General features: G+C 45.8%; 1 protein-coding gene across 1 annotated transcript in view; it reads left to right on the plus strand.

Annotated features, from left to right (window-relative positions):
* Positions 1 to 264: 264 nt before the first annotated feature.
* Positions 265 to 27886, plus strand: part of LOC137648867 (serine-rich adhesin for platelets-like) — a 56218-nt gene continuing 28596 nt past the window's right edge. Inside the window, exons 1-3 of the mRNA XM_068382033.1 lie at positions 265 to 396; positions 9644 to 16812; positions 24811 to 25038. Coding sequence (XP_068238134.1) covers positions 306 to 396; positions 9644 to 16812; positions 24811 to 25038 — 7488 coding nt within the window. The 5' untranslated portion in view covers positions 265 to 305. The remainder of the gene's footprint in view (positions 397 to 9643; positions 16813 to 24810; positions 25039 to 27886) is intronic.

Here is a 27886-nt window from a genome sequence, read left to right on the forward strand (position 1 = left end):
AAAGGGTAAAAAATATTTTAATTATTTTTTAAAGCATCAATTTTGTTTATTAGATAATTGTTGTCTACTTTGCTAGGGAGGAAAAGTACAGGGTCTCCCAAAGAAGGATTGTTATATTTGCACAATATTGCTTATATTCATGGGAAGTTTCTATGACAACTGTAAGCCTGTGAAGATATTTACCTAGAGATGTTGTAAATGGTAATTGTAGTTTATTTTAAGAATATCAAACCCTCATATGGTTGAATTTATTTGCAGAAGAAGAAATCAAGAGGCTCAAAAGACAAGTAATAGATCTGAAGCACATGAATGCCTTACTTGTTAAGCTTGTGCAAGAAACTGGTCTCAAAGTTGAATCCAGAAATGAAGGCCGAGAAATTCTCTGCACCTTTCCAGGTAGATCGTTGTACTGTTAAGGCTTTTCATCTAGGAAGTACCAATGAGTTTTTAGGGGCCATTACAATTTTTAATAATCTTTGCTGTAAACTTAGTTTATCAAGAAACTATGTTATTCCATGGTAGCATTGAAAAAATGTTGATTTTATAAGCAATTTTTATCTTTTCTTATTCATCTTCCACTGATAAAATGTGTTTGTTCCGATACTATATAAACCATTTCGCTCTTTATAGGGAGTATACTTTCTGCGAAGCTGGAAACTAGCCATAATACTTTACGCGACGTATAACTACCAACTGTTAGTTTGTGGGGATAGCGGGTAGTACTGGCTACCCCGCTCACACAGACCTGTGCTATATCGCCACTATTGCTTTTGGCTGGGGGAAGTGAAGATGTTCCATTTTCTCTCCCTATTAACAGGCTGACTTTGAATTTTCTTGTTTGAGAGTTCTTGGATTTCGGGGTTCCCGTCTTGCGGGCTTGCCCGACCTTGAAGGTTGCCAATACGGCACCTTCTTTTGGATTTTGAGACTGTTCCACATTCACTTCATCTTGCATGCATAGACTCTCTTGCTCGCAGGCCTCTCCTTGTATTGAGTGTTGGGAGGGACCATCCTCCTAGTGGGTGAGATTGGTAGACGGCGGAAAGAGAAGTCTAGTGGGGTTCTTCTCCTTCTGAGTCTTCCTTGAAGGAGAAGAAACCCCGACCTCCTTCTCCGTCGGCTCGATCCCTCCACTCCGACTCTGCTCGCTCGTTATCCTCCGGAGGATTGTTGAGTAAGAGTAATGTCCGCTGTGGAGGTAATACATTGATAGAGCACTTGCGATCCCAGGACAACCCTTAGGTGCGGACACCGTCGCTTTCCTTAGTAAAGCAACGGCGTCCACCACCGGGGCTGTCTCTCTCATTTGCCTTCTGTAGGGCTTTCGGTTCTCCCCCACTAAGGAATGGATTTTTAAGAGTACTACATTTAAGGGCAGAGTGGGAGTGCATATCTACCTCCCTAAGAATTAAGCATGGTTATCCTTTCCAAGAATCTAGAGGTAATGCTCCAACAGTTTTTTCATGTTCCTACAGCTCCAGTGTACAAACGGGAGTAATGGCAACTAATACTCCTCGGAGTTACCAATCAGGGTTTTTTCCCTCGTTCCTCCTAATACTGGAATAAGAGGGTGACTCAGAAGCTGCTTGAACAAAAGCATCTTCAACTAGTGCTCCTTGGAGTTATCATTCAGAGTTTTCTCCCTCATTCCTCTTAATGCTGGAGTATGAGGATAACCCAGAAACTGGCTTCTGCTACGTTTCACAGGCAGCTCTTGATGCTGACCTTCAACTTAAGCTCAGCTTGTTGACAAGAAGCAGAACGCTGTCTGGTGGTCAGCTTCCAGGTGTTGGAGAACATTCCCTTCCGAGGGAGAGTTACTTTTCACCAGCCACTGTCCAGCAATCTTCCCGCTTGTGGGGAGAATTGCCGACAGCAGCAACAGGGCCTAGTCGCCTTTCCTGCCTGTCTTGAGTGGTTGTCCCTCAGGGGTTTTCCTCAGGCAAGAATTGGATTTCATGCCCCACTCTTGCTCTTTGGAGCTTGGTAATGAGGGAGTTAGGTGACTGCTTGCAGTTCCTGCACATCGCTGTCATACCCTCAGGGTACAAAACGAGTCTCCTGAACATTTTTCCCCTTGGGCTTCTTTACTGCAAATAGTGATGCCTGCTGCTGCCACTCCCATTGACGAGTCTGATAGGCTTTATCTCTTAAGGGCTATTGCTGACATCATGCCTTTGGACACAACAATACTCTTAGAGCATTTTGAGGCCAGGCCCCTTTGGTTTCTACCATTTATGGGGAGAAACTACTTGTAGGCTATAACTCTTCAGGGTTATTGCCTATATCATGCCTCTTAGGCACAACAAGCGAGGCCCAGCCCTTCGGGACCTGAGCCTAATGGTTTCACCCTCCTACAAGGGAGAAACTGCTGCTGTTCAAGTCCAGCACAGCCTTTTTCATTCCCTTCCGAAGTGATGACATAGGGCTACTCGCCAACCCCTTGTGGGGGTAGGATAAGCATGAGTACAGTACTTCGCAAAGACCTTAGATTTGTAGAGAAGTCATGCGTAGGTAGGTGGGGGAGTTCTTCAGTATGAAAAAGGTCTGCGAACAACCCAGGATGCTTGCCTTAGTACCTGTTGTGAGTTTGCGAGACTCTACTTACCAGGTCGCATGGTACTGCACCCTTATGAGGGAAAGTTTGGTATTTCCAACAGTGCGTTAACACACAAAACCTTTTTTCAGTCTTAGTCATGCCACATAATGCAGGAGTATATTAGACTACTCGACAGATCTCCTCTGGGAGTGATGAGTGTTCATCTCTTGTATGAATGAACAAACTGTCGCGGTTCAAATGCTGAATGCAGGCAACACCTCTATTCCATGAGAGAAGCCATCCAAACACTAATCGTTAGCGATGAGTACAGGTGAGTTCCTCTCACAGACAAGGTTTGCGCAACTGCAGTTGCTCGCCAGCACCCCCCTTAGTGAGGCTCTAGCACCAACTACTGTACTTTAGTTGCACATGTGGTCTTGCCTTTACGATTGCAAGGAGGTGTGTATCTGCGGCAATACAATCCTCCCTGGGTTTTTTGCTTGCGGTTGCTGCACCCCTCCGTGCTCCGTAGTACACCAAGTCTCGTGAGACAATCTCTGACTACTCCTCCCTATGGGATAGAGAACTTTTCATAACCCTCACATTGTGCTGGCCTCCGATCCCTTGTGATCTCTGCCTCACCCCATCATGCCCTCAGGGCACAATGGTCTTGTGAGACATAACCCTTTGAGGTTATTCCCTGAAGCCTCTATTTTCAATGGGATGGAATCAGCTTATGCTTACGTTTATGAATGATTGCAAACAATTAGTTGTTTGCCTGCAGGTACACTTGTCCCGCCCACGAGGCGGATGGGCAAGTGCCTACCACCAACAAAGGTTTGAACTATGATCGCTTTGCTAGCTGTATGTGCTCCTCGTAGGCATACGCACGCCCACGAACATGTTCACAATGCTTCAGCTAGTCAACCATCATTTTCTTTTGAGTAGTGATGTTGCGGTCCATCGCACACACAGTGTTCTCGCAAGCAACCCCATTAGCTGCCTCAGGGGTGCTCAGAACATGAAAACGTGTTCACAATGCTGAAGCTTGTGTACAAGCACTTACCCTGAGCAAGGAAGTTAGGACTTGACACACCCACATGCGGGCAAACAAGCTAGCGCTGCCGACAAAGGTTGTTTGCTTTGCCAGTTGCATGCACTACCCTCGCGGCCAAATGCACGCTCCTGAGGAGTTGCAAGGACTCCTACCTTGACATAGGTAATCTGCCCTCTAGGGGGGACCTCCTTCATCTCTGTCATGAGGGAGGAGGTGGTCTTGTTTCCAAACATTTATCTATGTTTTCCAATCAAGTATCAGCCGCAAAGAACCATTCGGTTGCACCTGGATCTTCGTTTTGCAATGCAGTACCCATCACAGGGTATTTCTGCCGTAAGATCGGAGGAAACTTTCCATATACAGTCATATCACTCTTCACGAAAGACACTTCTTACGAAATTTTCAGTCTTGGCCTCTCACCGTCGTGTCCATAGGGCACGGCAAAACTTTCAGTTTTTTCAAGCTGGAATTTTTGGGTTCCCCACTGAGGGATCTTTTCCCCCTGGGGATAGATCCCATCTTTCCTGGCATGCTCGTGCACACGGAATTGCAACTTATCTTTAGTGACTCCTAATGCTTGATTGCTAAAGGCTACTCATCAAGCTCCCGCTGGAACACTGGCGAGTGCTCGTGCTTTAGGCACCCCTTTTAGAGGTCCCCTGACATCAGAACACTTATGCACTCCCCTTTCTGTCTGAGGAGTACAATACACTCATTCATAAAAGAGCATCGACCGAGCGATCTATGACCTTGATAGTGCCACAGTCACAATAGGCAGAATTGCAACTAGATCTATTCTTACCGGCAGAGATATTAAGAGAAATCTTCTCTCTTTTCCAGGGCTACTCAGACAGAATTTTCTCCTCATACAGAGTTTTGAGCGTACCTGTCCTAAGCTAGAAGTCAGACTTCCTTGGAATATAGTCCACATGCTATGATATCTAAAAGGAGCTCTTTTTGAACCAGTGCGTCAGTCATAAGACTGTAACTTGACACTTAAGTCAGTCTTCCTTCTTGCTCTCGTTTCAGCAAAGAGTGTCAGCAAGTTGCATGGTCTTTCCTACGTCGTACATTCTAGAGGATGGGGACAGGTAACGCTCGGCTTCGTCCATGGGTTTGTTGCTAAGACTCAAAATCCAGCTATAGAGGTCCCAAGGTGTGGTCCCTTCTGGATAGAGTCTTCGTTCTATATCAGATCATCCAGATCAAAGGTTACTATGCCCTACGGGGGCCCTGAGGTTTTATTTCAAAATACAGTAACCTCACAACCTCATCCACATGTTATCAAAGTGTTTGTCAGCAAGGGCAGGTTCAAAAGTAGAGTCACAAGGAATGTGATCTCTTAGATTTGACAGGTAATAGATCACGCCTTGAATTCTGACTCTCCCTCACAAGGGGGTAGACCCAGAGCTCATAATGCTAGGGGTAGTAACACGTCCCTAGCATTTAAAAAGAACTACAGTACCTACTCTGTGACACAGGTACCTGAACATGGTGTGTTGGAGTGTGTCTTACGACCTTTACAGCCCGCTACCTGCAAAACGTAACTCACAGGAACCTGGAAACCTCCTCCTTTGGTCCTGTGGTGGCTGCACAACATATGGTCTAAACACCTCAATGTCCCTTTTTGGACAAGTCGCAGGTGGTTTAGGGCAAACATTACCGAGGGTTAGTCTGGGATGAAGGACAAGTGACGGGCCTCCTCTTTCTTTCATTTTCCCCTCTTTGGGTACAGCACCTTCGGTACGCTGCAAACTGGCCTCCTCCGTCTGCAGGTTTGAACCATTTTCCTTGTATAACCTCATAGTTTATATATTTGTTGTGTCCCCATTCCCCTAGCAAGGGAGGAATTGGACAATGTCCAATAGTAAGGTCACATTGCTTAGTTATCACACAATCACACGGATTGCCCAGGCCACTACTGTATCTTGTGCATATGCACGAGAATTTAGTAGGGTGTCAGGATGTTCCACCATAAAGCTTGTGTGAAGCCCAAAGCTCTTCTATACTTTATTCTTTACTTCCCTCGTTCACCTTCCTAACTAGACTGTTTTTACAGTTGTGACCCTAAGTCTTGAAGAAATTCACTTTTCCAACAAGGGATAGAAGTTGGTTTGCACTACTACTACTACTACTACTACTACTACTACTACTACTACTACTACTACTATTAATCAAAACCCAGCCAGTTGGTTAGGACCTCTGCACACTTAAGGGTGAGTTTTTCCCTATAAAGTGTGAAATGGTTTGTATAGTGTGTTGGAACAAGTGACGAATTTGGAAGTAATTTTTAATTTTCATAACGGTACAAACCTTGAGCTCTTTATACAGATTTGTCCTGCCATCATCTATCCCCTTGCAAGTCCTGCCTGCAATCAAAAGGGGCGATATAGCTCAGGTGTGTGTATGATTGGGGTAACCGGTACTACCCCCCCCCCACCCCGCTAACTAGTGGTGTGTAGTTATGCCTTGCTTAAAGTTTTATGGCTAGTGTACTGCATGCATTTTATACACACTCTTGTACTGTAACTGTTTTGCTTTTTGTCTTATCACTCGCTCTCCACATCAGTGCACACATGGATGCCTACACCCACCTCCACGTTGTACCTGTAAGTTTTCCGTCCAGAACTTCTTCAAACGTCCACAGTTCCTTCCAAACATGGTACAGTACTTTATTTATCACCATATCAAGATGATAGGGCTCCCAGTTTTCGCCAGATTCAGGCGTCTGGCAACGGATTGTATGGCAGCCGCTAAATAAATGTTTGCCGAAATGGAAGAAATGGGCCTTTACCAAAAGGCCTCAAGCCCATGGTCATCATCCTTATACATTATCTTGAAGAAAGATGGCTCTCTGCATCTGTGTGGGGACTTCAGGCTCCTGAACATGCGGACAGAACCGGATCACTACCCCCTCCTAAACATCGCTGATGTGACCTCCTACATGCAGAAAGTGAAGGTTTTCTCCACGCTTGACCTCCTCAAGGGGTACTATCAGGTGCCCATGAACCCAGAAGACATCCCCAAGACCGCCATCACCACCCCCTTCGGTATATACATCTTCAATTACTAATGTTTTAGCCTTCGTAATGCTGTGGCCACTTTTCAACGTCTCATGGATGGCTTGTTGGGGGACCTCCCCTTCTGTGTATGATACGTAGACGACATACTTGTGTTCTCCTCCTTCAAAGAGGAACACTTCCATCACCTATGCATCGTGCTCGACTGCCTACAACAGAACGGCCTTGTAGTCTAGTCTGACAAGTGTACCTTTGACGCCAACGAAGTATTGTTCTTAGGGCACAGCATCACGCCTGAAGGAGGTCACCCCCTCCCTGAGAAGGTAGCAGCCGTTCAGAACTTTCCCACGCCCTCAACCGTCAAAGCGCTACAAGAATTCAATGGGCATTATCAACTATTATCACCGTTTCCTCCCTTTATCGCTGTCACTCTTATCCCCCTCTGTGCCTCCCTCAAGGGCAAGCCAAAAGACCTGAAGTGGGTCCCCTTCAAGAAGCGGCCTTCTGCAATGCAAAGAATGCATATTAACTGCTGCTCCTCCCACTTTTCCTGTGCCACATGCACCTTCCAGCGACATCGCTATTGGTGCAGTACTCGAGCAGGTGGTTAACGGCTTGCCCCGCCCATTGGCCTTCTTCAGTAGAAAACTGTCCAAGGTGGAATCCGGCTACTCTACCTTCAACGCGAATTCTGGCGGTATGCTTGGCTTTTCGTCACTTCCACCAATGCTTGGAAGGTACGCCCTCTGTCATTCGCACTAACCACATGCCTCTGGTCCACGCCTTCACTCAACAATCCGATGCCTGGTCCACCCATCAACACTGACATCTCTCTGCCATGGCTAAATATAATCGCACCCTTCAACACATCTCTGGGAAAATGAATCCTGGTGCCAATGTCCTGTCAAAAAACACATTAGCTGCCATTCACTTAGGATTGAATTACAATGCCTAGGCAGAAGCCCAGCAGAATGATTAAGAGTACCAAGCATGTAGGACATCCTACACATCCCTCCGTTTGGAAGATGTCGCCCTTAACGACTCCCAATGCCACTCTTCTCTGACATTAGTACTGGTAGACCTAGACCGTAGATACCTGCTCTCATGCGCTGATAGGTGTTTGATTTCATTCATGGCCTTTCACATCCTTCGCGCCGATCTACTTCACAGCCATTGAAGACGAAGTTTATTTGGCATGGCATCACTAAGGATGCTGAGGATTGGGTCCTCGCCTGTTCTTCATGCCAAACTTCAAAAGTACATCGACACATGGATTCAGGAGTGGGCACCTTTCCTTAACCTCACCGTCATTTTTCCCACATTCATGTCGACGAAGTAGGGCCCCTACCAACATCACACTGACATGGTTACCTGTTTACCGTTATCGACCGCTCCACTTGTTGGCCTGAATCCATATCCATGGAAACTGCAATGTTCACCTCATGTACATCTTCCTAACTCTCAGGATGGATAATGAGATTTGGCATGCCTGAGCATAATATTTCTGACAGGGAAACCACTTTCACCTTTCAATTGTGGACATCATTAGAAAATCTCCTGGGAATCACCCTACATCAGACAACCGCCTTCAACCCTGCTGCCAACGGAATGGTTGATTCTTCCCTTGGTAACTTTTGGGACTAAGGACTAATCCTAAAGATGCCCTGGATGTCTCGTCTCGTCAGCTAAAAGGGTGCATAGCGACCTGTTGGTTGTCCCTGCCAAATTTTTCCATTTGCAACCTCCTCCGACAATATCCAACGCCTACGTCACATTGTGGGAAAATTTACTCTTTGCCGCCAGACTTACAAGCCCCCAGTTAAACAACACATACAGACAGATCTGCACTTGGCAATGCACGTTTTCCTGCGCAACAAGACTAGCAAGCCACCGGTAACTTCCCCCCATAACGGGCCCTTTCCTTGTGATAAATCATACACCAAAGGCTTTCTTCGTGAACATTCGTGGCAAAGAAGACTGTGTCTCCAATGATTGCCTATAGCCTGCATTCAGTATCTCCTGCCAAGATGAACCCCCCCCCCCCCCATAGTATGCCTCTCAAGAGCAGGGTATCCTGTTTCACATGTACAGTACTGTACTGTCATTTTTAAGGCGGGAGCGATGTATCGCACGTGTTTTATACACGTTCGTACACAGTAACGGTTTTGCTTTGTATCTGATCACTTGCTCTTCTCTGCACTGTTAATAAACCAACCTGTTTAACCCTGATAACTTATGTTTAATTTTGTTTGAAATTTTCTGACGTCCTTGCTCGCAAGTCCTGGCATTTAAGTTTGATGTCTCATTAATAAATTTTAGTTGCATTCACCTCGCCTCTCTGTTATCACCTACCTTGAGCCTCGCACACTAATTTCCAACTTTACCTAAAGTATATTCCCTATAAAGAGCTCAAGGTTTAAATCATTAGGAAAAATACAAATTACTCCCAAATTTGTCATATTTCATTATGGAGAAATTCTATTTTTGAATATTTGTAGTGGCAATACCATATCTTTACATCAGTTATCTGCTAAGAAAATTTTATTTGTTAACCTTTAGGCTGTAATACAGTATTACAGAGTTGTTCCAACTGTCAAGTTTTATGCTGATGAAATTGTTATTGACTGACTAGAACTGTCAAACTTATAAAACCAGATTTGGTGGGGAGTAAATTATATTTTGATATGCACACATTCCTTCGTTTTAAAAATTTATTAATGCACTAATCATTGTTTTTATGCACATGTCTTCCTCTCATTGTTTGTGATTAGAAATATGGAAACGTATTCAGAAGCAGATAAATTATGTAGACACCTGCTCAAGGTTACACTAGCCTAAAGATAATAATAAGGTTCAACAATTTTTCATTCAACCAGAGGAATTTGTATTAATTTTCAAACTATAGTACTGCTTATAGAGTATTAGACATTTTAACATATATGAATATTTCTGTTGGTCATATTATTGAAGTCTGAAATTATAATGTTTACGTAAAATATTGATGTTGGTTCTTTTTGTTTTTTGTAGGTACATGCATTCAAAACAACTGTACTAACATTAGCATGAAGAAACTCTCAACTGGACCTCAAGGCCAGATTGTAATTGAGGATAATTATGAATATGTTCCTGAGGAAAATTTTGATGGAACTTTTAGTGATGGGGAAGATGATGTTCATACTAGCATCTCTTCTCAGAATAATGAGAACAGAATTCCTCATGTGGGTATTAGTGTTGAAAAAGGGTTTAGTGGAGATCAAAGAGTTTCCAATAGCCTCAGTTCTACGCAAAGTACCGTTACCCAAGTATCGAAATCCAGTGAAAAGGTGTCAACTGCATATTGTGGAAAGGAAAACAGCTGCTCAGATGATCATCGCAGTGTCACCAAAAATTCTAGTGTTAAATCAGATGAACAAAGCAGTAGAGTAACTAAGAGTGAATTGCGTTCTGTAAAAAAAGCTTCGGCTACTTCTGTTTTGTATAATGAACCAACTGCAGAAACTTCGTTTAAATCTGTAACGTCTGTGATATCGTCTAATGATCAAGTGAATAATAGTATTTCTGTTCCGCTTATCAATTGTGAAGGTGAACCACTCACTATTATATCTGAAAATGGTGAAAATAAACAAGTTAGAGTTGTACCTGAATCGAGAACTGTTCTTTCTCAAAATTGTCAAAGTGGCCAAGGAACGAGTATTCCTCTCTCTTGTGTTAATGAAAACATTTCAGTATTACCACAACCTTGTAACACTGTTTTAGAGTCTACTGATAATGGTTCATCAACGGAGAGTATTTTGGTGGAAAATGTAACCAAAGATTGTATGGTAACTGTCAGTATAATAGAAACAGGAAATGAAGGGGAAGAATCTGTAAGAATTGATCCAACCTTGAAATCCAGTGAGATTGCAGGAACATCAAGGAAGCTAGAGCCAGAAGTAACAGGAAAAATTAATAACAGGTCAGAAGAAATTGTTCTGACCTCATCAGGCACCTGTCTGGTGATGCAAGATGGCCAGCATGTTGCTTTGCATCCAGAAGTACAGAATCCATCAACAACAAGTGGTCAGGTTATTTCAGTCCAAGCTTCTTCCTTTTGCAACAATAATCCCCAGCAACGGGTGTCAGTTCAGGTAGAAGATGGTGGTGGGGACAAAGAAAATGTTAAAGGGCAAAAAGTAGTTTTATTACAGTGTAACAATCCAGCACCTGGAACGATTCAGTTAGTGCCTCCACTTGTATACAACTCTCAGCTGACATATGTTACACCCTCACTTTCAAGTGTCCCAATCATGTCTACTGGTGTTCCGCCCCCTCTCCTTCAAGGGGGTAGGATTGTCAGGATGATGAACACATGTCCTGTGTTGTTACTTCCGTCAAACCCTGTTGTATCTGTTCCCCAACAGACTAGATTAAAACCCATTGCTCCCAAGCCATGTTCATGCAAGGATGTGTCTGCTTCCCAAGTGAAAGATGTGTCAACAGAAGAAAATTGCACTAATACAACTTCTGAAAACAGTATCAAGGCAAATAATTTACCTCCTAAGAGGGATTCAAAAAGTCATGGTAGGACCAAGAGACCAATGACATTAGATATCTGTGATAAACCAGCCAAGTGCAGCAAGAGTGAGTATGGGGTTCCTTCGCTCTCCAAAATTAATCCTTCAATGCAAACCTTGCAGTCAATGGAAACAACGCCTAAACCAGTTGACTTGAACCAGGTTGATATACCTAGCGCTCAGAGTCCAGATCTACAGGAGATATCCTCATCCACTCTCACAGGTTTGGTCCATTCTGCAGGAATAATGGACTGTGTGGAAGAGTCTCTGGGAAATATAATGGATATTCGTGTTGATATGCCTTGCGTCATTCCAGAGACTATCCGGGAGAGTGGCATTGAAGCTAGTAACCCCACCGATGATAGATTAGTTGAAATGTTACGTTCCATTGATGAAAGTGACCCAAGGTCTTGTGATTTCTCTCCTCCTTCATCACCAATCACCAGCAGTGAAGAGATTGTAAAGCCAGGCTCTAAATCTGAGTCTCTCATTCATGCCCACATGGAGAACTCTGTTGATGCTAAAGTACATGAGGAAAACCAAAATATGCAGACAGAGCCACTAAAGAGCCATTCTGTTGCGAATTCATCATCTGCTCCGTCATTAGAATCTCAAAGTGTGTCTCAGACGTTATGCCTTACAAAGAGTAGTTCCCAGGGTCCCACGGAGACATCACTGAACAATAGTTCCTACAGTATTACAGCTCTCTGTTTATCTTCCAAGCCCCAGGAGTCTGTAGATCCACCTTTGAGTGCAGTGTCTACCCAGGCTACTTCAAGCAGCAGTAACATTTTCATTCCACACTTAACAGACTCACTTCCTGAAATGAGCTCAAATGTCCTTACATCAACTGCTGTTTCAAATAGTCTTGCCAGAGTTTCTACACCTCTTGTTTTACCAAGCTCAGCTTATTCATCTGCATCAACGCCATTACCTTCTCGTGAAAATTTGCCTAAGGCATCATCAGCTCCAACTGCCTGCCCATTATCCCTACCCTCCACAGCATCTCTTCCACCCCCATGTATATTTTTAAGAGCACCAATGTTGCCTGCAACATGTCATTCCTTACCCCTCCCACTTCCCCCGTTGCCACCAATTCCGCATCTGCCACCGTTGTCAGCAGATCATCATTCATCTGGGCATTTACCTTTAGTTGATCCTATATCAAATTTCCCATTAACCACCTCGTCTTCCTCGATCCCAGTAGGAAATTCATCAAATCTGCCCTCTCTAAGTACTGATGTTCAGTTATCACCAGCAGTAACTCTGCCAACGTCGTCAGTTGCATTTACTTCCTCGTATCAAGTAACAAACCCTTCACCTGCATTTTCGTTTTCTTTAACTTTACCGTCGACGGGAAGTATGTCGTTTTCATCTGCAGGTAACCACTCTACCACAAATGTGTCTTCAGTACCCACTAGTTATGGTTCAACATCAGGTGCAAGTACTGAGGCTTCAACAACATGTACATCAATCTTTTCTACACCATTTTTACACCATTCTTCAACTATTTCTTCTATGGTAGGCAACACTGCATCATCCATTCTCCCAACTTCCATTAGTTCTGAGAAATCAACATACTTGCTGTCAGGTGTGGCTTCTTCTGTTCCAGGGACTAATGTTTCATGTTTAGCTACATCTGAGCCATTATTATATTCAAAAGTTCCTAGCTCAATTTGTCAAACAAGTGCTGCAAGTGTTGCAAATATATCCTCAATGTTTCCACCTCTTTCTACCAAGTGTGAAAGGTCAAAATTAGAAAGTGTTAATTTGACAGCTGTAGAAAATAATCAGGTATCTGTCACTAACTCAACAACTCAGGCAAGAATTTCAAGCACCACATTGCCTAATTCTGCCTCTTCAAGCATGATAATGCCATTATCTTTAGAAAAGCCTTCAGCAGGAAATGGGGATAATGGAGGAGGAAATTCTAAAGGTAGCATAACACCTCTTTCAAAAAGCAATGATGGATCATCTTCAAGCAAGGCTGTAACTGAATCTTCCACCAAAGAGAAACAAGAAAGGGGAATCTCAAATGCAATTATTACTATGGAGGTTCCTGAGTCATCAGGTAGTCAGATACAGCCCCAGACTTTAACAGATAACAATGATAAGGTAAAAGGTTATGGTTATCATCAAGCTAGCATATCAAATGCAAACAGCAATGATGCAAAGAGGACTTCATTTGTTTCAGTTACATCGGAGATGTCAGTAAAAGAATCTACTAAGCAGTCATCCCATGTCAAGAGCATCAATTCTGAGACTTCACCTAGTAATAAGTTATCATCACAAAGTTCATCAGAAATAACCCCAAAAGTGGCCTCGTTTACTTTGGAGAAACCCCAAGATAAATCAGATCAAGAAATCTTCAAGGAAAGGTCACCAGTATTGCCAAGTGCTTCCATAGCAAGTTCTATTATCAGTGGTACAGCACCAAGCAGTGTTCTGAGTGCACCTGTAGAAAAATTCAGTCACTGCTCTGTGTCGTATAGAGCATGGAGTGAACAAAGTCCAAAGCAAATGGTCACATGTAGTGCTCAAAAGGAAAATGAAGCACAGAAAGACATATCTGTTAATACATTCAATTCATCATCTCAGAAGACTTTATCACAGAGTAGTCAAGCAGCTCAAGCTAGCCAGGAGAAATCGGATTCGATGAAAATAATCCACTCCTTTGGAAGTAATACTTCAGAATCAAGTCAAGCCTCTGGAGAACATCAAAATCAAAGCATTTCAAGAGAGTCTTCAAATAACTCTATTAAAATCCATGGATCTTTGGCACAAGAAAGTTTTGTATCCAGTTGTACTACTAGTGGTCCACAGCAACCAACCAGTAAGTATGAAAAACAAAGTAAACCTCACAATTCTCTTCCTGTAACTGATGTTCATCAAGCAAGATCAATAAACAGGACTCGAGAGTCTTCCCCGTCTGCTGAGGTACCACCACCATCACAGATGCAAGCCATTGCTTCAGAGCCTGTGTCATCTTTGCATTTGGCACGTCAGCAGTCTTCTCTGAGCAAGAAAGACCAAACTGTTCAAGTCATAGAGTCTGCTGTAGCAAATCCAACTAGAAAGGCTGATCAAATGGTAACAAGCCCTCGTCAAGAATGCGATAAATTGGGAATGCAGCTACATCAAGTTTCGCATACAAAAACACATGCACCTTCACAGCATTCGCAGCAGCTACCTCAACATCAACAACCACAACAGCATCTTCACCAGCACCAGCCATCTAAAGATAATAGTGGACTACAAAGATCACCGGCCAATATTCAGACTGTAACATCCCAAACACATTCTCAACCAGTCCTACAGCAGTCCATTGGGAAGTACCAGACTAGCCAGAAGCACACTCAGCAACATCAGCCATCAAACAATAGTGGCCAGCAGCAACAGCAACAGCCTCAACAACAGGCTCAACATCAGCAGTTGTCTAATCATCATAGAAGTCAACAGCATGGGAGTACAAGCCAAAGTCAACCACTTATTAATCAAAATTCTATTCAGAAGCATCAGCATTCACAGGCACAACAGTTGACTCAGCAGCAGCAACAACAACAACAGCAACAACAACAACAGCAACAACAACAGCAACAACAACAACAGCAGCAGCAACAGCAGCAGCAACAACAACAACAACAGCAGCAACAACAACAGCAGCAACAACAAAGACAACAACAACAGCAACAGCAGCAACAGCAACAGCAAAACCCAGTTGTTCAACAGCAAGTCTCTGGGCACACTGTACAGCCACACAATGCAAATAATTTGTTACCAGGGTCAGTCATTGGTGAAGTTGGAGAACTGTTGTCAGATAAGAGAACAGCAGGTCACTTGTCTGGGCCAGTGATGCAACCCACACACCAGCCAGGAATGGTTACAATGCCATATCACCCACCTATGGTTAGTGCTTCAAGTTATATGCAACCTCCTACATATGACTATAATGCTTATTGTCGTAAGGCTCCTCATTCACCAAGGTCTGAAGGCCGTCACCAGTGTTATGGATATGGTAAGCAACACCAGTACCAACATAGTGATTTGCTACCCCCGGATCCTACGATGATGGCTGACCCTCGACTTCCACACAATCCTCCTATGCCTATGCCAATGACAGGCTTTATAGAAACAGCTGAAGATCCTACACCAATGCGGCCAGAGCCTTCTTCTGAGCATGTTCGATATTTTTCTGTCAGCCATCTTGTCAGCCATTCAAGTGAATCTCGGAAAGGATCTGTTAGTGGACAGCAGAAGGATTCTTCAGCACAGCAGTCAGAGGACAAATCTAAAGATTCCCCACGTAGCAAGTCTGGAAGTAGAAAATCTGAAAGCAAGTCACGTGGCACAGGAAGTAATAAGAATAGTTCACAGGGAGATTCTCATTCTCGTAGAAGAAGCCCTGCACGAGGTTCTCAGCAAGGTAATGGTGCCACTGCCACCTCGGGTATGTGGGGTAATAAATCTTCACCTGCACATAAACAAGGTCATAATTATTCAGCAGAAGCACTTTTAAGTTCTCAGAACTACGGGCGAACTGTACATCGACCTCCAACAAATAATAATTATTCATTAATGGCTCCTAATCAGATGTACCAGAGTAATTATTCCCCTCAGCAGATGAAAAATTTTGTACCAAATTCCTCCTTTGGATATTCAAGCCACGACAGAAATGGTCAGGGTGGTTGTAATCCAGATTATAATTTCCAGCTTCATACTCAGGCCTCAGGCTCACTAGCTTATGGTGGTAACATGGCTTACATGCCTACAGGGTATCCATACCAGAATCTTCCCCCTTCTTCATCATCTATGCTCTCTGGAGATATCATGGCCCCGCCGCATCCAGCGGGACCTTATCCACGTTTTCATGAATTTCCTACTGACCAAAGCAACTTCCCTCCTAACCCAACTTTCCCATTACCATTAGACCCACAGGATGTATGCAGTGGAGGTGGACTGATGGGAGCTGCTAGTGGCTCAATGAGTGTTAGGGCACCCCATTCAGATATGCAGTTAGTGTCTTCTTCTTCAGCCTCTACTTCTGTCCCTTATTCCAGGTCGAATTCTAATCGTAATAGTGGCAACATAGGTATTACGAGTGTTCCAAGTAGTGTGAATAGTAATAATCATGGAATTGCAAGTAGCACCGGTGTGAGTTCAAAACGATCTCGATATGGGGACACAAATATGGTAAGTGGAGGGATGAGTAGCTCAGCCAATCTTTTGGAGGGTGGAGCTCTTGCACATATATCGCTTCATTCTTTCACCCCTCCCTGTGATGAATCCACCCTTGTGCACTCAAATTTATTCCCAGGTACTGCACCTCGCCATCAAAGCAATTTTCTTTTGGGACCGGATAACTTGATGCCAATTAATGCTGCACAATATCCAAGTGGTAGCAGTGGTGCGGGAGCAGCTGGAGCTGGCCAACTTAGTACTGGCAGTGTTGGCGCTGCTTCAGGATCCAGGACTGGAACGTCGGTCGTTCTCCCTCCTGGGGCTCCTCCGGGACATGTTCCTTTTAGTCCTCTTCGTGTAATGGACCGTCAGCAAGTTAATATGGCCCCTCCAACAGCACCTCATTTGTCATCGTCTCTCTCAAACTTCAACCTAACTAGCATCATTCCAGAAATTGATGGCAAAGTAAGTTTTTTTTTTGTGAGTGTTTTCTTCAATTAGTTTAGTTTTTTCAAATTACTTTAAAATTAGAACACAATGGGTTTTTACAGAAACGAAATAATTAAACAAAAATTGTTCTGTAACTTGAATACAAACCATGCTATTTCATAGGGGGTCTATTACTTTCGGCGTAGCTGAAATGACGAACCATTAATTTTTAACGAGGGTTTACTACCCACACCGCTAGTTAGCGGGAGTAGGGGAGGGTAGCTTGCTACTGCCCCCCCTCTCACACACCTGTGCTTGAGTTCACTTTGCTCCCGGCTCGGATGGTGGTCGGACGTGTCCGCTCTCCTCCTCGCCGTCATTTGGCAGCCATTTAATTACTTTTGTCTTTTTTTTTTTTTTTCTAGTTCTATATATGTGAAGTTGGCCTCTGCGATCATGTGCACCTGCCCTGGGTTTCCCGACTGCCCCTGTGGAACATTCATGTCGGCGGTCGAGACTGATCCTCACGCCCTTTGTCCTTCTTGTAGGGGCCAACGGTGTGATATCAACAACAGGTGTATTAATTGTAGGGAGTGGTCTACCTCCCAGTGGGAGAGGTTTTCGCGACGACGGAAGAAGTCCAAACGGGATTTTTCTCCTTCAAAGGTTTCTTTGAAAGGAGAAAAACCCAAGGCCTTTTCTTCCGTTGCCCAAACCTCCTCCGAAGCTCCCACTCGGTCGGTCTCTTTTGAGAGACCGTCGAGTGGTAGCGTAGACCGATGTACTGTTTACCAACCTCGGGGCTCGAGAGATGACGTTGTTTCCCCTAGCGAAGCAGCTCCACCTCTCCTCCCGGGGGAGGATATGTCAATAACCTTATTTCAGCTTTGGCCCTCCTTGGGACTCACAGGTTTGCCCTCCAAGGAGGTTTTGCTTAACTACATCCTATTGGGTGCCGCTGTCAAGCAATCGCCGTCACTGTCAGAGGTTAATCCTTTGTCTCTTGTCGACGTTGTGGTGTCAGAGGTATCCAATGCGGTATCACCCATTACCTCTGCCTCTCCAAACTCTACGGTAGCTGACGGCTTAGTTTCTCCCGTTCCTGTTCAACCTACGAGGGAGAAACTAAGTCCATCGTTAGTCTCTCCTGCTAGTGTTTCTTCCCCTCGGGGGAGTTCACTTACAGAGACTCCTCTGATCCAACGGCCCCCAGAGGGCGCATTCGTCGGAAGGCCCGCCTTCCTCTTTGCCATAGAGGCCTTCCTTCACCTGCAGTGAGGAGGCACCTCTTTGGTTCAACACCTTCGATGCAGTCCACCGCAGAGGAGCCTCGAGACCAATCATCTATCACTGCTCCTGCACTGGTCCTGGACCTTTCTGCAGATCGTTTACGATCTCCTTCGGTGGAAGGTCGTCCTTTTAAAGGACACGTCGACCTTCCATTCGACAGACCTGCCGACTTGCCGTCATCATTTCTACATGGGCCTAATAAGGCTTCTCCTAAGCACGCTAAGGCGCGCCAACGAAACCTGACGAACGCTCCTTAGTAGCTCGTCAGGCCCCATCACTAAACCCTAACACAGGGCATCAAGGGCGTACGCGCCAACACGCGCATATGCCCCAACAGGAGTATAGTTCCATCACACGCTACGCTCGCCCTCATGCGCATACGCGCCCACATTCTCCTACGCGCCAGGTCTTGTCTGCGCCTACGCGCCCGCACCCAGCTGCGCGCCAACACTCACCTGCGCGCCAGCGCTTTCCTGCTCGCCAGCGCTCCTGCCCACGCGCATACGCGCCCAACTTTCAACTCTCCTGCGTGCCAACGATCTACTGAACATAATGCTGCTGGGAAGTCAACAAAGCTGGCTTCTCCCACGCGCCAACCAGTACCATCGCGCCAGCGTTCACCTTCGCGCCAGCCTTCTCCAGCACGCATCCGCGAGGATACGAGCGCGTGCTTGCCCATCCTCTCCAAAGGATGCACACCAACATTCTCTCGCGTTCCCATGCGCCTCACATGATTCAACTGTGCGCTAGGGATCTTTCTCCTGCGCGCGCGCCCTATGGCTGGTACAGGTGCGCCCGTGCACTCAACATGTTAATCCTGCCCGCCCGCGCGCGCCAACAGTCTCCCGCACGCGCGCCCGTGCGCCAACAGTCTCCCGCGCGCGAGCCCCGATATTCTTCCTCGCGCGAACGCCATTAATCTCCCTCACGCGAGAGCCATTATTCTCCCTCGCGCAAGCGTCAATATCTTCCCGCGCATGAGACTACTGAACTACCCACGGCAAGGTCGCCATAGCCTCATTCCCCTCCCAACAAGCGCATACCACCACGCATTGTGGGAGAAGGGAAACATCTAGAGGGGTCCAGGATCCCAAAGCCACCACAGGCGAACCCACCAATGATGGGGACTCCTCCAAGGGATCCTTCAATCCCTGTCCCTTCAAGGGGTATGTCTGACAGCGCATCTGTCAGCCAACAGCCCTGGTTCGATGCACTGATCAGAGCCATAATGCAGGCTTTCAAGCTTGTCTTCTCTGAATTGGGACACAGAACCATGGCTTCTTCTACCCCTCTTCCAGACGCAGTCACTTCCCCAAGGGCGGAACTGACTCCACGCAGGCCTTCGAGGCAGATTCCTTCATTTCCTCAGACTGCCTCTCCTTCCCTTTCGGACGAAGATATCCCGTCCCCAAGGGAATCACACGAAGAGAGACTTTCGCCCATCGCGAGGGGAAACCTCTCCTCGTGCCAAGGGGTCTACTCAGTCGAGGAATGAAAGGAACATGCCACCCTCGTCAATGTTGGGGTCCTACATCCTTCCTAGGAAGGAATCTAAGGACTCCAAAACATTGCTGAAGTCCTCTACTAAGACTAGAATGGAGCCAGCTAACCATTCAGGGAATGTCCGCGCCTCTCCCCAAGAAGAGCCTTTGGGGACAGAAGGAGACTTCGCTGCAAGTCCTACAACAGGAGGAGACCAGCAAGAGTCAGAACATGCATTTTGGCAAGTTCTGACTCTAATGAGGGCTCTCAACGGGTTTTCCGACCCAGAGATCCCTCCTCGAGAGGTAAGGACACGGTCTTGGACTGTGTCTTTGGTACTCAGAAACCCTCCAAGACCAGTGCAGCACTGCCCTGGTCTCAAGGGATTAAGAGTGCCAGTGACAAGATCTCACAGCAGCTCTCCGAGATGTCCTCCTCCAACCGTTACAGTGCCACCAACAAGCTCCTCCCACCTCCTCACGTACAGTAGAGGAGTACTTCGAGATCCTTGAGGAGCCTTGTTTAGCTCTTCCTCTTCACCACTCGCTGGAAGAGCTAACCAGGGGAGTCCCTCTTGAGAGACTTTCCAACCGGCAGGTCTCGTTCTCGGCAGCTGAGACCCTCAACCAGGAGAAAGTTGCGAAGTGTGCTATTCAAGCCACTTCGTGGCTCGATATCTGGTTAGGGACCTTAGGTATCCTGATACGTTCTGAGGATTTCTCCAAAGAATGTACCAGGAAAGCTATGGAAACCTTCCTTCTCTCAGGTACTCGCACGATCGAGTTTCTGGCCCACCAAGTCTCGAACTTGTGGGCAAATACCATCCTGAAACGTCAGGATGCAGTAGCTGAGAGATTCCTTCAGAAGGTCCCTAGCATCGAGATCAATAGGCTCAAACACTCCTCCCTAGAGGAATCCGTCTTGTTTGAGCCTAAGGATGTGGAACATGCCGCTGAGAGGTGAAGGAAGTCTCATCAAGACTCCCTCCTTCATAGGGCTTTAACATCCAAGCCCTATAAGCCTCCAGCACCACAGCAGTCCCGTCCAGTCAAGACCACTAAGATGACAACAGCAGCGAAGACCTTGGTGTCTAAGCCCTTTCCTGTCAAAGAAAGGAAAGGCAAAAAGTCCTCCAGGGGAGGCAAGAATCCTAGAAGGAGCAGCCGAGGCCGCAAACGCTAGGATAGCCAGTCCCCCTTCATTTCCACCAGTGGGGGGATGCCTACGAAATTGCTCAAATAGGTGGAAGCAACTCGGGGCCAATTCCTGGACAATCTCCGTGATCAGTTTAGGATATCGCGTCCCGTTCATAACATCTCTACCTCCCCTGACGACGAATCCAGCGTAGTTGAACTCCCTTACCATGGGATCGGCAAGGGGGCAAGCCCTTTGGGTAGAAGTCCAGACCCTGTTGAAGAAGGGCGCTCTCCAAGAGGTCCTCGACGGATCCCCAGGCTTCTTCAGTCGACTCTTTCTTGTGAAGAAGGCGTCTGGAGGCTGGAGACCTGTCATCGACCTCTCAGCTCTGAACAAGTTTGTCAAACAAACTCCGTTCAGCATGGAGATGGCAGACACGGTAAGACTAGCAGTAAGACCGCAAGACTTCATGTGCACACTGAACCTAAAGGACGTGTACTTCCAGATCCCTGTCCATCCGTGTTCAAGGAAGTATTTAAGATTCACCCTAGACAACAGAAAGTACCAGTTCAAGGTGCTGTGCTTCGGTCTCTCCACAGCACCACAAGTCTTCGCCAGAGTGTTCACCCTAGTATCATCTTGGGCACACAGGATTGGCATCTGTCTCCTCCGTTATCTGGGCGACTGGCTAATCCTAGCAGACTCGGTGTTAACCCTTCTTCAACACCGAGACAAACTTATGAGACTGCCAAGATCTGGGGATCATGGTGAATCTCGAGAAGTCTTCACTGCTTCCCACTCAAAGACTGGTATACCTAGGCATGATTATAGACACCACTCTCCACAAAGCCTTCCCATCAGACGACAGGATAGCAAGGCTGAGGAAGGTCGCAAGACCTTTTCTCAGACGAGAAGAATTTCCACCCCAATCGTGGTTACGTCTCCTCGGTCACCTTTCATCGCTGGCCCGTCTAGTTCCCAATGGTTGCCTCAGGATGGGATTCCTCCTGTGACGACTCAAATCCCGGTGGAATCAAGCGTACGACTCCCCGGACATCCAGATCCCGCTGGGACCTGCGGAACTGACGGATCTCTAGTGGTAGGTGGCAGACGAGAAACTACGAAAAGGAGTGGATCTTCTCGTCCTCCCCCCGGATTTGATGCTGTTTTCGGACGCTTAAAAAAAAGGGTGGGGGCCCACGTGCTGCACCACACGACCTCAGGCCTCTGGTCAGAGGTCACTCTGTGTTGGTGATGAGTGACAACACCACAGTAGTGGCCTACATCAACAAACAAGGAGGTACTTTTTCACAGCAACTATCCCATCTAGCAGTAGAGATACTGAGATGGGCCGAAATCCACTCGATACCACTATCGGCACACTTCATTCTGGGCAAAAGGAATGTGCTCGCCGACAACCTGAGCAGAGCATCTCAGATAGTGAGTACCGAGTGGTCTTTGGATCATCTAGTAGCCAACATAGTCCTGACTTTGTGGGGTTCTCCAACTGTGGACCTCTTCGCAACGGCCCTGAACTTCAGGCTCCCGCTGTACTGTTTCCCAGTCCCAGACCCCAAGGCTCTCTGGCAAGATGCTTTCCAACAACGGTGGGACAACATCGACGTTTACGCCTTTCCCTCGTTCTGTCTGATGAGGAGGGTACTCGACGATACAAGAACATTGGTCAATCTTTCAATGACCCTCATAGCTCCGCTGTGGCATCATGCAGAATGGTTCCCAGACCTTCTGCAACTCCTAACGGAGCCACCAAGAGAACACCCTCCACGACACAATGTACTCAAACAACCACACGCCAACATCTTCCACAAAGCCGTAGGTTCACTATGGCTTCACGCCTGGAGACTATCCAGCATCTCCTCTCTGAGAGAGGATTTTTGCAACAAGTTGTGATCAGGATGTCTGGACACCTGTGAAAGTCTTCAGCAGCAGTCTACCAGGCAAAGTGGAAAGTCTTCTGTGGTTGGTGTCATGGAAGGGGTATCTCTCCACTCGATGCCACTATTCCAACAATAGCGGAGTTCCTCGTGTATTTGCGTGAAGAAATGCACCTTTCAGTCTCGGCAGTGAAAAGCTATCGCTCAGCCTTAAGTCTCCCCTTCAGGCTGAAAGGAATGAACATTTCCTCATCGTTAGAACTTTCTCTACTCATAGATAGTTATGAACTTAGCTGCCCTTAGTCGGAAGTGAGACCTCCTCCATGGAACGTGGTTCAAGTTCTCAGGTCTCTTAAGAGACCTCCCTATGAACCGTTACGCCAGGCATCAGATCGTCACCTAACCTGGAAGACGGTATTCCTGCTAGCTTTGGCCTCGGCCAAGCGAGTCAGCGAACTTCATAGTCTCTCGTATGACATTGCCCATTCAAGGGGATGGGGGAGGTAACATTCAGCTTCGTCCCTGAGTTTATTGCTAAGACTCAGAATCCGGGAGTAGCGGATCCTCGACCATCTCTTACTATGCCCTGTAAGGAGCTTGAGGCTGTACCTCAAAAGAACAGCCGCAGCCCGTCCTCGTGTGCCAGCACTATTCGTCAGCACAGGAAGGACTAAGAGGAGGGTCACCAAGAACACCATCTCTGCATGGATTCGCAGGGTCATTGACCTGGCTCTGAATCCAGACCCTCCTCCTTCACGTCGCCCCAGAGCACAGGATGTCAGGGGCATAGCTACGTCCCTGGCCTTCAAAAGAAATTTTTCAGTGATGCAGGTTCTTCAAGCTGGGGTGTGGAAACATCAAATAATGTTCACATCCTACTACCTGCAAGACGTGACCCACAGGAGACTCAATACGTTCTCTATTGGTCCTATGGTCGCTGCATAACAGCTGGTTTAAAACCTCAAGCTCCTTATTGGACAAGTAGCAGAAGGTTGAGGGCATTGTTAACCGGTTTTAGTCTGCATGAATGAAAAGGTTTGACTGGCCCTTATTCTTTTCTTCATTATCCCCTCTCTTGGGGAAAGCAGCATCCTGGGTTCTCTGCATAGCTGACCTCAAACCACTGGAGATAAACCATGCTCCCTTGTGTTCCTAGTATTAAGATTAATACTGTTATGTCCCCATACCCTGACGAGGTGGTATTGGAAAAGTCCTAGTCTACAAGTTTGCATCTAAAGAACTTCAGAACAACTTTCTAGGACGAGTCACACTTCTTCATACCTTCACACACAGCTTTCGTAGGCCGCAGATCTTGCGTAGCAAGGTTCTAGTGAGGTGCAGGGACTCCTTATTTCTTGGGTGCTTACACACTCAATTAAGGAGTCCCCTGGCAAAGCCAAAAGCCAGACTGGCTGGGACGTCCACCCTTCCTAATGGGTGAGTCACCAATATTAAATAGCGTGGTTTGTATTCCAGTTACGGAACAAATGACAAATTCGTAGATAATTTGTATTTTTCCTAACTATACAAACCTTAGCTATTTAACCAAACTTGCCCGCCAGCCCTATCCCCCTTGAAGTCCTACCTCCAAGCAAAGTGAGCTCATGCACAGGTGTGTGAGAGGGGGGGGCGGGTAGCAAGCTACCCTCCTCTACCCCCGCTAACTAACGGTATGGGTAGTAAACCCTCGTTAAAAATTAATGGCTCGTCATTTCAGCTATGCCGAAAGTAATACACCTATTAAATAGCTAAGGTTTGTATAGTTAGGAAAAATGCAAATTATCTACGAATTTGTCATGTTTAAGGCAGTTAACATTTGATTTAATAAGCATTGTCTTCCATAGAACAACTTGGTACAGTTATAAGATTGTTTCTGTACTATATTTTCTGTTAAAAATTTCAATTCTGATAAAACATGCTATAGTATACATAAGGAAAATACTCGAGGTAAATTGTTAGAAATCCATTTTTGTTTGCTAACAGCAACACAGGCCCTTATACTAATAAGAAGAAACTTCTTTTAAAGTGCTTGCTTATCAAGTACTTTAGTAGTAATCAACACGATATGCTTATGATGAACGGCATCAATCCCTAACTAAATAATGGAGTACTGTAGTTTAGAGTACTAATGTAATTTAATTGTCATTACCATTTTCCTCAAGCTTGCAAAGTGTTTGCTAAATGAACCACTATTTGCCAAAGGTTATTTCATATGATATTGTATTTTTAGGCTGGGGAAAATAACGGAATGGGATCTTCATCCCGAGGCACTGGAATTGTAAATAATGAAGTCTTGGGTGCTGCAATACCTGGCCAAGCACGTCTTCCTCCGATGCCTTCATCCCTGCTGCAGCCCTCTGAGCATCTGAAGGGCCTCCCAGCTGATGCAAACAGACTTCCCCCACCTGTCTTGAATAACTCAATGAATAATATTTTCACACACACACCACACCACCAGGTACAGTTATTTCTAGCTTGATAATTTATGACAGTTAAAAGTGTTGAAGTTTATTTTAGCATTTACATGAAATTCTTTACTTCGTTCATAAACTTTAAGTCTTAGTAAATTTGTTTCAGGTATTGTAGGGAAGTGTGGTTAAACAAATAATACAATAGGGTAATCATATGCAGTACTGGGTTAATATTTATTGGAACATTGTTTATTTAAATCCTAGTGCCAAGCTTTTCTTTATTGCTTTGAAGTATTTAGTTCATTATTTAGTGAAAATATTGGGAAATTTATTTGGTTTTTCATAATTTCAGTCTTTGAATATTAGCACTCTTTGTGTTTTAATGTGTTGACTTTTAAGAATGCAGAAGTGCTTTATGTGCTGACTTCACACACTGTTCATAGTCATGATACCATATACAGTACTTTTTTATGTGCAGTACTTTTATATAAGCCATTCATGTTATCTAAAGTCATTGTCTTCTCCATATGTTCCACCTATTGCCCAGATGAATTGTTTATTGTATGAAGCTTTCACATGATATTATTGGATATAGAAATCATAACTGTATCATCAGCAGTTTCAGTTATTTTGTTCTCACTGAGTTTGGAATCATAAATTTCTGTTCAGGCTGTTGATGGAAAAGTATTTGTAAGTGAAGTATTTGTCCCTACACTGATATAAACCCTCATTCTTTACTATAGGAGATATTCTAGCACGAGCTGGAAAATACGGCAGAAAAACCTTAACAAGGTCGTTAACGACCGGTCAGGTAGTTATCCACCTGTTAGAGGTGGAGCACCGTCGGTAGGTAGCTACTGTTTACCTTCAATTGAATTCTAGCCGTCACAGTGGTAACACTGCTGCCCCTGATTTTGCTTGACTGGCAGACCAGCCTTTCTTTTTTGTGCTTTTGATTAATTCTTTTTCTTTGTTAGATGTGATGTCCTCTATTATGAGGAAGTGTCCCGGGGTGCCCCTGAAATCCTGTGGCACCTTTATTTCCTATGCCCTGGGTGCAGAGGTCATAGGTGTTCTGAAGGCTCCCCCTGCTAATTATGTAGAGAGGGGTTGCCTTCCCAGTGGGAGATGTTCAGGAAGAGGAAGAAGAAGAAATCCAAGAAGGACTCGTTACCTTCAGGTTCGCTGTTGAAAGGTAGGAAGTCTAGGGCCTCTTCTTTGGCCTCTCGTTCTCTCCCTTTGGACTCTTCCTTGCCTCCCTCCCCCGGGGGGAAGTCAAGGAAGAGTGGCACCATTGATTTAACCCACTGAAATGCATTCTGCTAAGCTAGCCCCTGTCCCATTTGCGGCCTGGGGTGCTTTAGCCAAACGATCTGCTAGGGTGACGCATTCAACCGTGGCGAAGCACTCTTCAAATCTTCCAGTCGCTCCGGTTCTGAGGCCTCTACTCTCACCTGTGGCAAGCGTTAGTTGCCCTCCAGTTCCTCAGGAGCCCGTAGGGCATCCGTCTTCACGATCGTCACTGGTCGCTCGTGAATCGGGACGTTTCCGTTCGTGAAACGCTACCGTTAGAGAGTGATTCTCGCGTTTTCATGCGTGAATCTTGCGATTTCACGTGTGTTTCATGAGCTGAAGCTCCGGAATTGCGATCGATTGCGCATCCAACACCTCTGGCAACGATATCCGCAAAGACTACCTCTAGGAGTTGACCGATTCCATTCCCTGAAAAGTTTAAGAACCCCTGAATAAGTTTGCGGGTGTTCCCATCTCACCCGGGCTCTTTGACCAACGAAAGAGGACCTATTCATGCCGCAGAGACTCTTCCCTGGAGATCATCGGGCATCCAAACGCCCTCCCACCCAAAGGCGTTCTACCCCTCCCGGACTCCCAAAGGAGACCCCAGACTTTTTGAAGGGTGGTATCCTTCCTTTGCGGTATGATATTTTAATATCATACCTGAAAAAGTCCTTCAGTTTGGCTCATCCACCACAGCCTTGACCTTCCCAGGCCAGAACTACCCCGCGAAGTCCTTTGTAGAGTTCGGTGTTGGGGTCCTCTCTCCAGGACTGTCTCTTGTACCCCAGGAGAACATCTGCCCAGAGCAGTGTTTACTTAGCACAGCGGACTTTCATATCCGATCCCAGAGCTAAGAAAAGGATGCCCTCTGTTTCATAGCCAAGTGTGCAGTGACTTCCTCTAACTCCGGTTAAGGAGGGACACAGGCTGACCTCTAAAAAGAAGAGGAGGAGGAAAGTCGATTCTGCTCACGTGGATCGTGTTCAGCCCCACACAAGCAGATATCTTGGATCTCCCAGGGAGATCCCCATCAAACCCTCTGTCCTTGAGTCCGGCGTTTCAAAGGAACCACAAACTCTTCTGAAGACTTCCATCTTGGGTAAACATTTTCCTCCTCTCAAAGAGTCAAAGGACTCGAAAGCGGTTCCCAAGAATGCTAGGACGAGGGAATCTCAGAGACAGGAGATGGATAAAGGATCCCCTGAGGCAAGTCCTGCTCGCGACCCCTTTGATGACTGATCTACCCCAGGCTTTTATGGATAAATGTTTGGAGGTGGATGATGACCCAGACACAGACAAGGAATTCCTTCCAAAGCCAGCGAGTCTAAATTTCCGTTCGAAGTAGGAACGGAGAGACTCTGAACATGCCTTTTGGCAGGTCCTGGCATGTATGCGATCCTTCAACAAGCTGTTGCATACTGGTACTACCTTTCAGGAGGGCAAAGAAATGGTCCTAGACCAAATCTTTGGGATGCAGAGACCCCCAAAGACCAGTGCAGTTTTAAAGGTTTAAGGTTTTAGATGCTGCCCATGTATGGCAGGGGCAAGGGACAGTGATATTGCCCTATCGAGCAGGACAATTCCCTAGAGACTGACCAT

The sequence above is a fragment of the Palaemon carinicauda genome, chromosome 10 (assembly GCF_036898095.1).
Source record: "Palaemon carinicauda isolate YSFRI2023 chromosome 10, ASM3689809v2, whole genome shotgun sequence".
Lineage (NCBI taxonomy): Eukaryota > Metazoa > Arthropoda > Malacostraca > Decapoda > Palaemonidae > Palaemon > Palaemon carinicauda.